The sequence below is a fragment of the Cyanistes caeruleus genome, chromosome Z (genome assembly GCF_971803275.1).
Source record: "Cyanistes caeruleus chromosome Z, bCyaCae1.hap1.1, whole genome shotgun sequence".
Classification (NCBI taxonomy): Eukaryota; Metazoa; Chordata; class Aves; order Passeriformes; family Paridae; genus Cyanistes; species Cyanistes caeruleus.
In genome coordinates this window covers 63940188-63952231 of record NC_141732.1, presented here as the reverse complement: position 1 = coordinate 63952231, position 12044 = coordinate 63940188, and the positions used below count along the sequence as shown (strand labels likewise).

Sequence of the window (12044 nt, the reverse complement as noted above, 5' to 3'; positions counted from 1 at the left end):
GTGCAGCCTTCAGCTCAGCATGGAGCAAGGTTCTGGTCCAAAAGCCACAACAGTTGATAGACATTGGGTCAGTCTGCTGGATCCTGTGGTTAGGCCGATGTCTTTGAGCTAAAGCATGAAGAATCTTGTATGGGTCAGCTCTGCTTAATAGAAACAGACTTCAGTTTGCTTTTCCCGTGTTTTACTCTTTAACATCACTAGTGTCTAGTTGGTAAATTTCTTCTATAGACCTTGCATCCACAAAAAACTAAATATATCAATTTCAATATAGCAGAAAATCGTTTGTTGCTCTCATTAGAGCAATTCAAGTTATATTGGTTTCTATGCTTATGCTTATGCTGAGAACTAATGGCTTATTGTGTATATACCATCATGGCTTTGATAATGGGAGGTTGTTGTTGCTATCAAGAGACACGTTCATTCCATAAATGGGGCTATCTGTCAGCAAAACAACAGTAGAAAACATAATCATGTTTGCAAGGGTGCCATGAATGCTTGGAAAAGAATCCTTGTTAAAAGTTTTGGCATCAAGGGGAAATATTCTACTTTTCCTTTCTATCTGTTTCATATAACATCTGGAAAAATATTTTTTCTCTCTTTGAGACATCTCTTCTGTCCCTGAGAGCACATTTATGATTGCAGTTAGTTTTGAATAAATGTAAAGGAGGCAATTTCATTCTTAAAAAATGCAGGACTGCATTTGGGTTTTTCTACAGGTTGTTTTTAAAAAAAAATTTCTTTGCATTTAGGAAGGTGAACCACATAGTGATATGTAAAAGTTGTTAATATTATGATGAATGTCTCTGAGTAAATTGGTTCTTAAATTTGAGAACGTGACAGCCACACTGATCATCTTTGCTCTGCTTTCCTAGTAAAAAAATGTTTCCTGTTGAACTACACCATACTGCTTATATCATCATAAACTTAATAACAGCCCATTTTTCACATTACCTATCCAGCTAATAGGTCAAAAGGTACTGAGCTGCTATAATAAAACCCATAATAAAGTATCCTCTTACATCTGGAAATTTAGTAACCCCAGAGAGGAGTGGGTGATAGGCATCTCAGAGCTGCCTTATACTGGAGACAGGTTTCCTGTTACCCATATCACTAGGAATTTTTCTACTTCCACTAGTTTTCCTTGCAAATGTAGATGGCAGTACATTTTGCACAGAGATGATTGCAAAGGTCGTAAGTACAAAATGTTTCAGATTTTTTATGCCAGTACTGTGGCCAGCAAGAACTCTTGAAATTTTGACAATTTTTAGTATAGACTGTCTTTGCTCTTCTCAGTGGAGTGCAATAACTCTGACAGAAACCAGTGGCATAGTAGTAAGGTAATTCTCATTGCTACATACAGCAACCTCTCCCCTTTTTGTAAGTGCTAATGCTCAGCTAGTAAATTGACTCATCTTTCATTCCCGGGAACACAGAAAATAGAACAAAAAAGCCTCCAAAGGCTTTGGCGCATATATGGGCCAGCTGCCTTTGTGGCAAGTGAGCATAAAAATTAGCTTTCACTTTGACAATGGACATGGTCATGCAAGACAATCAACACTACGTATCAACAGAGAAAAGAATTTTCAAATTTAGTTTCTTTAGGTTATTGATACACACGATCCTGGGCTAGATATTCAGTGATTAGGAAATTATATGTAGTCCCCCCCAGTCATGAATTGAGAAATGAAGTATTAACACTTCAGTGTCTTCAAAAACCAGATGTTTTTTTTCCCCCTCAGCTAAGTTTCCTGCAGAAAGAAAGAAAAATCAATTAAAAACAAACAAACCCAAAACCAAACCAAACAAAAAACCCCAGCAAAAACCAACAAAAGATATTTTTTTCTCATACAGAGAGCTGCCTGCACAGCATTGCTGGCTGGGCTGGAACCAGACTTTGCTTTCTGATCCCTGTAAGTGCTGCAGGAACAGCACACTGGAGACCTGGAAGCCCTGGAGCTCATACAGTAAATGCAGTTCTAATTCACAGAAAGTCAGGTGGCTTTAATTACAGGGGCAGACAGATTTAAACCACACACAAAGGCATGAAGAGGGACAAGCAGATCTTTTTATCACAAAGAAATGTGAGACAGTATCTCTGTTGTGCAATGCATTCCTGTCAGACACTCTTTTCCTCCATAGAGGATTTTAATTCACATGTTTCAAAGGAAGGTCCTTTTTGCCAGCTACAGGAATAATTTTACTGCTGGAAAATGTTGTTAAAGGGAGTTGGTACAAAGAAAACTAGGCTTAAAGAAGACTCAGGCTTTTTATTTTCTGAGAGATAATAAATCGTCAGAAATAAGATTATTACTTTCTCTTTGGGCATGCAAAGATTGCTCCATTTATAAGAACTAGATTTTTGTCATAGGATATTCACAGAAATATTTTTTTCTAGGAAAACCACCTATCCTTCTGCCCAGATCAGACAAGGGTTTAACCAATATCACCATTTTCTTAGGACTGTAGTATACTTCAATATTAAGAAAAATCTAGAATCCCATTTTAAATAACATGGTAGTTACTTCCATATCAAATGTATTAATAATCTAGCAAATTCCAATAGGAAACTTTACCCAGAAATAGTTGTCCTCCAGTTTTGGTTTATCCATTTTGAGATCATTCCTGCTATTGCTGTCAAGTTCAATGTTCCCAAATATCTTAGCCTCACTGTACCCTATTATAGTGAGGTTATAAAGTAGCCCTGCAGGTATTCTTGTGTTCCACGTGTGAGATGAACCTTGCAGAATTTAGTGTAGAAGGAGTCGTGCAGAAGCAATCATTGCTGGGCATGTGGAGTCTGGGGCTCGTATGGTTGAGTGAGTAGCTGAAGAGTGCATTGTAAAAAAGTGGTGACACCTACGGAGCAGTTCTATTAAGCATTCAGGAATGTGGTCTCATATTCAGGAAGTGGCACTTTTTAAATAGTTCCTTTTTACACGAAAAAGCTATTTCCAGGTTTTATTTGCACAATGTATGTATAATGACCTGTCATTCTGAAATTGCTCTAGGTGTCAGACATGTGTGCAAAGATTTGCTTTTTTATACTTCACTTCTCTTAGATTTCTGTACAGTTTGCACTATCATGTGGCTAACTGGGGGCTCTTCTTAGGGTTTCTGTTCACTCCTCTTTACACTGAAGGGTAATGTCACTCACGTCTCTCGGGGTGAATGTAGATTAACTTCTTGTAAAATTTTTACTCCTTTTAAGTGTATTCTGGAAAGTTTGAGGTTTGCTTTTGCTTGCTTCATTTTCGGTTAGATACTGCAGTGATTAAAAGGCATGCTAGATGTATTTAATTTTTGCACGGGACTAACCCCAAAGGAGATTAATTTGGAGACATTGATACGTTGAAGTAAACTCCAGAATACAGGCCAGCCAGGCAGATTCATTTAAAAATGGACGTGAGTCAACGAAAATACTAGATCCCAAATCCAGCCAAACTCTGGTATCAATTTCACCTTAGAATTCTAATGCTCTGCTTCATTACTGTTGCATTACAATTTCCAGATGTTGGGGGCCAGGTTTCTTTTTTTTTTTGGTTCCTTCTTACCTATGGAATTTTTCCCATAAGTTGCTAAGAAACACTGACTACTGGGCACTTACGGGTACTTAAGAAAACAAAGGAGTGGCCGAGCCCAGGGGGAAGGAGGGCATCTGGTTGCATTTCTCTCCTCTGGGGAGTTTCTCTCCCAGGGACGGCGATACCGCGGGAATTGGGCAGGTAAAGGAGGGCTGGGGCAGCTCCTGGCTCTCTCTCGGGGGCTTCAAAGGAGGATGGTGCGAGCTGCTGTGCTCGGGGAAAGGAAATCGCTGCCACGGGCGTAACCCAGCCCGGAGCTGCTTCTACTGTGAAGTGAGCCTCTGCTCGTGAGAGCAGCCACTGACCCGGGACCTTATAAACACCTGCCTCACTAAAAGAGGGACCTATCCGCATCTCCTCGGTGTCCGGGAGCCTGAGCTGGCCTCTCCCTGCCCTGCTGGGAGCCGGGCCGCCGCTCCTCCGGCGCTGCTCTGGGTTTCTGTGCGCTGCAGCCCCGCCCTGCCGGGACGTCCCGCGGATCCAGCCACCGCTTCTGACACATCTCATCCACCAGCAGGGGATTTCTGCTCATTCCTGCCGTTCCAGCTTGGTGCTTCCGAGAGTCCTGCTGGGGCACCGGTATCGACTGCCCCAGGGGCGTTTGTGAAGCAAAGCCTCTCCTCCATCCTTTCCCGTCTCGGCTGAGAGGGCTGTCACGGGGTCCCTGGTTCTGTTTGTCCTTAATGCCATAGTTGTTGTTGTTTGGTTGCCTTGTTATACGTACTAGTAAAGAACTGTTATGCCCATCCCAAATCTTTGCCTGAGAGCCCCTTAATTGCAAAATTATAATAATTCAGAGGGAGGGGGTATACATTCTCCATTCCAAGAGAGGCTCCTGCCTTCCCTAGCAGACACCTGTCTTTCAAACCAAGACACCAGACCTCAGCATAAAAGTATTTGTTACATCTCTGTAAATTTAGCAACCTGAACTCAGCTTTGGAGAAACCGTAAAAACCATCATACCAAAGAGCTGGCACTCAGGGTTGCATTCAGGGTGGGAAGGGGTGCCACTGCAGCCTGGAGTCAGAATAAATCCATAAGGGTAAAGTGGAATGGCATAAAGCTGTCCAGCATAGCTCTGGACCTGGTTGGTTCCAGAAGCAGCTCTCAGCACAGTCAAAGATTTGAGGGCAAGACTGTTCCCTTACACATCTGCATCCAGGATGAGATGTGGACACAAGGCAGCAGGTCGAGTAGTGGGTGTTAATGTACAATTCACAAAGCACATAAATGACCTGGAGGCACTAATTGCTCAGGTGCCTTTTAGGCTTTCTTGATATCTGCATTTTTGCTTGCTCATCAGACCTACTTAAATCTCCTATTTCCCACATCTAAGCACCTTGCTTCAGCTTTCAACTGATGTCCCACCCACATGCTATCTGTGATGGCCAGATAAAGGAGAAATTGAAAAAAAAGTTAAAAATAGAAATGTTATTGGTCCTTACTTTTTTCTGACTCAACTTGCCACATCAGTAGATATTATAGGATTTAGGATATAGAGAAGGAAAAAATTACCTGATGGAGAACTGGGAAGTGAGGGAAGGCAGGGAGGGCACAAAAGCACATGGTGGGATCTATCAGAGTTTAAGCCATTCATCAGTTTGTCTGAAGGAGTTCTAGTACAGACTTTGTAAGAGAGTCTTTGGTTAGAGACTGTGTTCCAGGGATCATCCAGCAAAATGTGGCAGCTATCTGCGTTGTCCAGCAAGTTGTGCTCACTCCTACTCTTTTGAGATTTGTGTGGAAAATGGTGGGTACTGGAGCTGGAGCAGAAGCTTGATATTTTGCTCTGGGAAGCAGTTAGGAAGGAATTGCCTGCAGTGATTGGGGGGAAGGTCTGGGTGGTGATGGGTGGGAGTCCCTGACATACTGATGGCTTCTTTTCTGGTATGAGGTACTTAGTGTCTGTGCTCTTTCTTTTAAATTCAGGTGTGCTCTTACACTCATCTGGAATGTCTTTGCAATTTTTGTTCATAATGCAATCAAAACGGGTGATGATATCATCTACTTCTGAGGTCTCTTCTCCAGGAGATTGACCCCTGTTTCTCTCCTTCTGACTGGTTTTCTGATAGTCTTTCTTCCTCTTGCAAGAGAAGATCTGGTTCAGCATACTGAATCGTCCTTCTTTCTTTATAAGTCTGTTGTTCTGGGAGGGAAACTTATGAACTGACTCAGATCTACTGGAAATACAAAACAAAATGTGATGTCAATATTACCAAACAATGAGAAAATATCAACTGTATTACTCCATGAAAGAAGCAGCATTCTATCCAGATAAATTTGCCTGGGTGGTTCAAGAAAATTAGGATCCCAAATTTGTAATTAACAAAGACTGAAAGTGCTGCTGTGTTACTTCACTCTTTCTTATAGATGAATTGCCTTACAATCATCTTAATGTAACTTAGCATAGCTATCTGGGAAAAAACAAACAAAATTTTCTGGCTTTGGCATTCTGGTGGTTTTAAAGCTAAAAATCCCCAGAAAACTTACTCATCTCTTCCTGTGAGATATGGATTAGGAGAAAGGCAAAACAGGCTCAACACTTAAAAGGAATAAAGAAAGTTTATTAACAGAACTACAAGAATAAGAAACCAGTATGAAACCTCCAGAAACCTTTCCTCCCTACCACCCAACCTTTCCCTTGTCCAGCTGACAACATAGAGACAAAACCTGGTGGTTAAAGCAGTCTAAACTTTACAATAATCTTTTCATCTGTCTTTGTAGAGAAAGGAGCTCTCTCTTGTCATGGGGAGTTCTCCACAAGAAAACAGTTTTCTCATGGCTTTTCAGTCCTATGATTGGCATCTGCCCAGAAAAAACCTCTGACTCTCCTCCCATTTTCACACCACCCTGAGATATGTTCATGGGCCATGAACACAAGGGGTATTATTTTAAGGATGAGTTTTTCAAAAGCAAAGGTTCTCTTCATCTGTCTCTGTGATCATCTCTGGGAACAGAGGTTTTCTCTTTTTCTCCCTGGGGGCCAAGGGTCTTTATCAACTCTCATTTCTCTCTCTCTGTTCAAGCATCTCATGGGATCACAGTTACTCCACCATTTCCTTAGCTTATCAATGGATACCTTTGCTCAGATCTACACATTGAAATACTTCATTTCCCCCAAATACTCTTTCATGAATTAAAGGAGTTTTTCAGAATATTATTGTCCATGGCCCTACCAAAAGAATATTTCAGCTTATTAAAGCATCTCCTCATTCTCCTTCCATCTGAGGCTTGATTCTTTCTTTCACTGACTTTGATGGTTTATGTTGTCTCTTTACATGTTGATCGCTCTCACTTTCCTCTCTCTGGGAAGGGATTAAATCTGCAGATCTCATCTGGGTAGTGAAAGGGTTAAAATCTGGCTCGAACTGCAGCAGGTAGTCACGGTGTCGGATTTCATCTCGGCAGCGAAAGGCAGCTGAGGGTTTTCGGCTGCTTTTTTGGCCTGGAACCGTCTGTGCAGCCCCCCCGGGCCACGGTGGGGGGAGAGGAGATACTGGCGAGATGTCAGCAGCCATGGCTCGGCCCAGCCTAGGGCCAGGGCTCCCCTGGGAAAGGCTTCAGACACCCCACTGGACCGGGACCCAGAAGGCTTCCTGGGAGGGCCATAGCAGAGCCTGGCTCCAGCCTGGGACGAGGAAAGTCCCACAGGCTCCTTCCCCCGTCCGGGAGCTACGGCAGGCCAAGCCCAGCCCCTGCCGGGCCGCACAGGCCTGCGGGGGGAACGGGAGCTAGCTGGAGTTCTGTTACCTTTCAAAGATGGAAACAAAAAAGAGCCAGAAGCTCCTGGGCTTAGGTTTAAAAGCTGGTATTCACAGAGCTGATCTCACTTTTCAGTGGTGAACAATACTGTCAATTCTCAGAAATGGCCAGCTATTGGCCAGGTCTCAAGCAGAGAATAAAGTCCCAACAGCTTCTCTCAAAGCCCTCACTTCCATGTTTTCTACCTTTTTTTTTTTTTTTTTTTTTTTTTCCTAAATGCCAAACCATCATAAGCATCTACCAGATGTGAGGATGAATGATAATGAGAAGATCATGCTGTGGTCTTTTAAATCAGGTGGTCTTTGTATTATGCCACTTTTGGAAAGGTATCTCCAGTCATTGCAAACACTGTAAAAAAAGGCTCTAGTTCCCCGTTCCTACTGCCCCCTTCCTTTTTCATCTTTCTCATTCACCCTTTCACTTCTAGCCCCTTCTCTTGCCTTGCTTGTGCTAAAGAAGTCCAGCACAGTTTCAGATTAGTCAAGATAATTACTTACACTGGTATTGTTGCCTTTTCCAAACTAGAAATGAAACTCAAGGTATTTTTGGTATGGGAGGTAATATAAAAGCGAACATTATTGAAGACCTTCAGGGGCAGTTATGGAAAGATGTCCATAAAAGCCCACCCCCACAAGGTTGAGTACATTTTTATGGGTTTTAGGAAGTTAGCATAATTGATACAAGAACATCAATTCTCAAATAAGGAGAAGAAGTGGTGATGGAAATCCCCCCCAGGTCAAGCCCCTTCTCTGGAGCCCCTCCCTTGGTACTAGTTATAGTTTGCCCATGAGAGTGTATCTAGAGCAGTTGTTCTCAGCCTTGGTAGCCAGGAAGAACCAAGACAGCATAAGGGCCTTGTACCCCTTGGGGTTTGGAGCTCTGGAATTTGTTTTTGTCTTTCTTCCTAGAGAAAGGCCATGGAAAATTACTGGGAAAACTAGCCACTAGTACAACAGGCTACAAAGGTACAAATATATATATATATATATATATATGCGCGAAGAATACAGAGAACATACAAAAAAGAAAAAGGCAATACTGAAAATGGTGTCAGTATTGCTGTCTTTGTTTTGCAATGAAATTTTGGATAATCTCCTACCTTCTCTAATAGACAGAGTGCAGGAGACTGGGGAGAGGTAATATCACCTGTGTCTCACATTTGAGGCATAGGACATAATACTAACTTCTGATTACATAAGTACAGAAAGCACAAAGAAATGGGGAGAAAAATATAAGTGCATACTTGAAGCAGAAGAATGCAAACTAATTAAAAAACAGCTACCGAAAAAGGACTAATACAAAGAAAGGAAGATTGTAACCAATAAGTATTTTTTAATACTTTTTAACAGACAAGAACACAGAAAAAAAACCACATCAAGGTAGAGAACTAAAGAAGGCTAGGAGAATACTACCAAACCCTTACTCTGAGGATGAAAACTGGAGATTTATTTTATTGTCTGTGAAAGCTGCTTTTGTGCTCAGCCTATCTGTCTGACATGAACACACAGATAGGGCACAGAGATTTCAAAGAAGTGAAAGGTACATATATCTGAGGGCTGGAATTTTGTTACACAAATTTTGTATATGAAGGTGACTGAGCAAGAGCTATATGCGCATCTTCTTCAGAACCCTCTGCTGCTTGGTAGAGTGGTAAAACAACCTCAGTGAGGAGTCTTTAGTAGAGAACTGATTGTGATGTTGTAACATTGGTGGAAAATGAAATGAGTATTGCCAATGAATCAAGAAAGCACCACCAAGAGCTCAAACCCTTCAGTAGTATTCAATAAGCAATAAATTTGTTTTCTAGTCAGTGGCAATACGTGAGCAAGATGTGAAATTTACTTTTACCTGCTCTCCTGAGACAGCAGCTTGATGCATGCAGTGTGCCCACAGTATATTGCATATGACAGAGGAGTGTTCTCATTGATGTCTCGAGGGCTGCTGTCTATCCCCAGTTCTAGCAGTGTTTGTACACAGTCAGCTTTCCCTGCTGCTGCAGCCCAGTGCAAAGGAGTCCTACAGGAAAGGTAAAAAATACTTGAAGGTAATAAGAAAAGCCTCTCCCAGATGAATGACAAGGACTGAACACATCTACCAGACTGCCACTTTGCCAGTTCATGAGTTCTGCAATAGGCAGAAACCAGAACACATAGAGTTTTGAACCTCTACAGGAGAATCAAACTGATTTTGTGCTTGGCAGAAAATTTGCATCTTGTATTTGGAAACTTTTGTCCAGTTTCCAAATTGTAGTATTTTGCTCTTGTGGAAAACCTGAAATCACAGACAACCCTACACAAAAAGCATTTAAGAAAAAAAAAAAAAAAAATTGTATTCCTTTTCAGTCCCAGTGATTTTGGATTGGGTGCAATCAGAAACACAATAGAATGAAAATCTTATGTATGTGTTTGTAGTGAAAAGCTTATATTTTCCCTCTCCAAGGATAATTTATTCTGTGGAAATGTCTGAGCACAGATATTGGAATAGGTGGAATAGTCTTAATGACTGGAATAGGTGAAATGTCTTAATGAATTTTGAAGTGTAGGCAATCTCCTCCCTTTGCTCTTCTTTCCATAGAAACATAGCCTTCTCAACTACATTTTAATGATGTTTAGAAACTGCTCAAGAACCCTGTTCATTTTATTTCTGTTCCATTTTATTGCACTTTTCCATTAAGAATGATATTAAGTACCTGAAGGCCTAAGCCAAGAAAACCTTGGCTTTTGCTTCACTGCAGAATGATCAACATGAACAGCCAGCTAGCTCTCTTTGCATTAAATAAGCTTATGAGCAAAGTTCCAAGGAAGGTAGGTGTGGAGTGAAAAAAAGGAAAGATGACTCTTCTGTACTTATGAAATAGAGATTTAATCACAGAAGGAATCACAGGTCTTTTCAGAATGGAAGGTGAGGCTCCTCTGGTCCTATAGGAGTATGATAATTTCAACTTAAATACAACAAAAGAACACTGCCATTTCTTAAATAAAAACAACAACAGGATCATGGCTTCAAGTTGCAGGATTCTATTGTTTCGAAAAGAATGTTCACTTTTTATTGAAAGAAACAGGTGAGTGGTGGCAAAGTCCTTACACAAATAGTCTCCTATTCTAGCACAAACAGAAAGCTAAATATAATTCCTTCTAGTCAATTATCATCCTAAGTATGATACATGTGAGCTGGACTGGTTTGCAGTGTTTCTGAACAAGCACAGCTCTCTGTGGAGTGCAGGGCATTACTAGGCCATGACCAGTGAAACAGGAAACATGATTATATAGTAAACAGAGCTGGTATCAGGCTATTAGAAAGAAAGCAGCAATTTCAGAATTTCCATGGTTACCTGTCATCCACATCAAGGGCCTGCAGGTTGCACTTTGGGACTTTAGCCAGCTCACTGATGATATCACTGTAGCCTGCAGCAGCAGCAATGTGCATGCATGTTTTGCCATTCTCATCATCACAATTTATTATTGATGGTCCCTGCCAGTGGTCCAGAATGATGGAACACAGAATCCTGTTGCCACTCTGGAACAAAGTTCAGAGAAGAAAAGTTTTACATTGGAGCTCACACAAGGCTGCATCTTCTCTGGTATAGGATGCAAAATACAATAATGGTATTCTTCCGTGTGTATATCAGAATCTCCAGGTATGAAAGCCAAAGTCTTCCAGTCTCCAGCTGGGAATTGTGCTTACTTTATGAATATTCTAAAACACTCCAAACACTGGAAAAATAATAAATAATGAACCACTGCAAACATCTCCAGAAGTTGTAGAGTGTAAATGACTTAATAGAAATTGTGGTTTTTGATGTTTTGCTAAGCCAGAGTCCAGAAATATAAGCTTATATTTTCCAATAGAAATTTAGGGCTGAAAAGAACCTCCAAAAAACCCATATCTGTAAGTCTGTCTCAGTACACTTAGAAAAGCCATGTCAAATAATTGTTCAAGTGCTTCTTGGAAACTTTCTTAGCTAGTTTGCTTCAGTGTCTGATGTCTTTGTAGAATGTCAACATCGTTCTCTAATGCAAATGAAATTAAACATTTTATATCCTACCTTAGTAGAAACAAAGCAAAATAATTCATTACTTTTTTATAACAACAAAAACACAAGATTGAAAAGGTCTTTCTGTATCATCAAATTCAATCCCTGCAGTCATTTGAAGCTATGTTACATCATCCCTCTTATAAACTTATCTTGTCCATTAAAGGCAATTAGGGTTTTTTTTTGCCCCCATTACTCTCAAAGGAACACAGTTCAAGAACTTCTTTGTTTTAATGATTTGTATCTCTAATTTCTATTCATACTCAGGGCTGATTATAGCCTTTTGTTTCTGTTCCAGCATTATTATTTATATTAAATACTTCTTTCCTTTTACTGGTACTTGTTCTTCAGATGTATTTATAGGCAATCATCACATCTCTTTTGAATTGTTCTCTTGCTGCTCTAACCAATCATAGTCTTTTAAGTTTCTTTTTGAAAAACATGCTTTCTGTTTCTCTCATTAACCTAGTAACCTTTTCCTTTTGTGTTTCGGTTGTGTTTCCTTGAAGAGGGGTGATTAAAACTGTACTATTCATACAAAGATGTTTTTGCCAGATCTTATACAGTGACACTGCTATTCCTTACTTGTGTCAGAAATACCTCTTTTGGTATGTCATAAAATAGCATTTGCCTCATTCACAGCTGTGTCACATTAGAATCTCCTAATC

The 12044-nt window shown here is 40.7% G+C and overlaps 2 protein-coding genes across 9 annotated transcripts in view; one reads left to right on the top strand and one right to left on the bottom strand.

Annotated features, from left to right (window-relative positions):
• The window catches only part of LOC111941374 (uncharacterized), a 118750-nt gene that overhangs the window by 31509 nt on the left and 75197 nt on the right, over positions 1-12044 (top strand). The window lies entirely within an intron of this gene.
• ANKRD55 (ankyrin repeat domain 55) overlaps positions 1-12044 on the bottom strand; it is a 47640-nt gene that overhangs the window by 5348 nt on the left and 30248 nt on the right. For 5 of the 7 annotated variants that reach the window (XM_023944537.2, XM_086868289.1, XM_023944536.2 and 2 more), the window contains 3 exons: positions 10675-10859; positions 9192-9359; positions 5097-5761 (listed from right to left, as the gene is read on the bottom strand). In XM_023944537.2, coding sequence (XP_023800305.2) covers positions 5097-5761; positions 9192-9359; positions 10675-10859 — 1018 coding nt within the window. The remainder of the gene's footprint in view (positions 1-5096; positions 5762-9191; positions 9360-10674; positions 10860-12044) is intronic. The other 2 variants (XM_023944538.2, XM_086868287.1) reach the window with 1 other exon arrangement.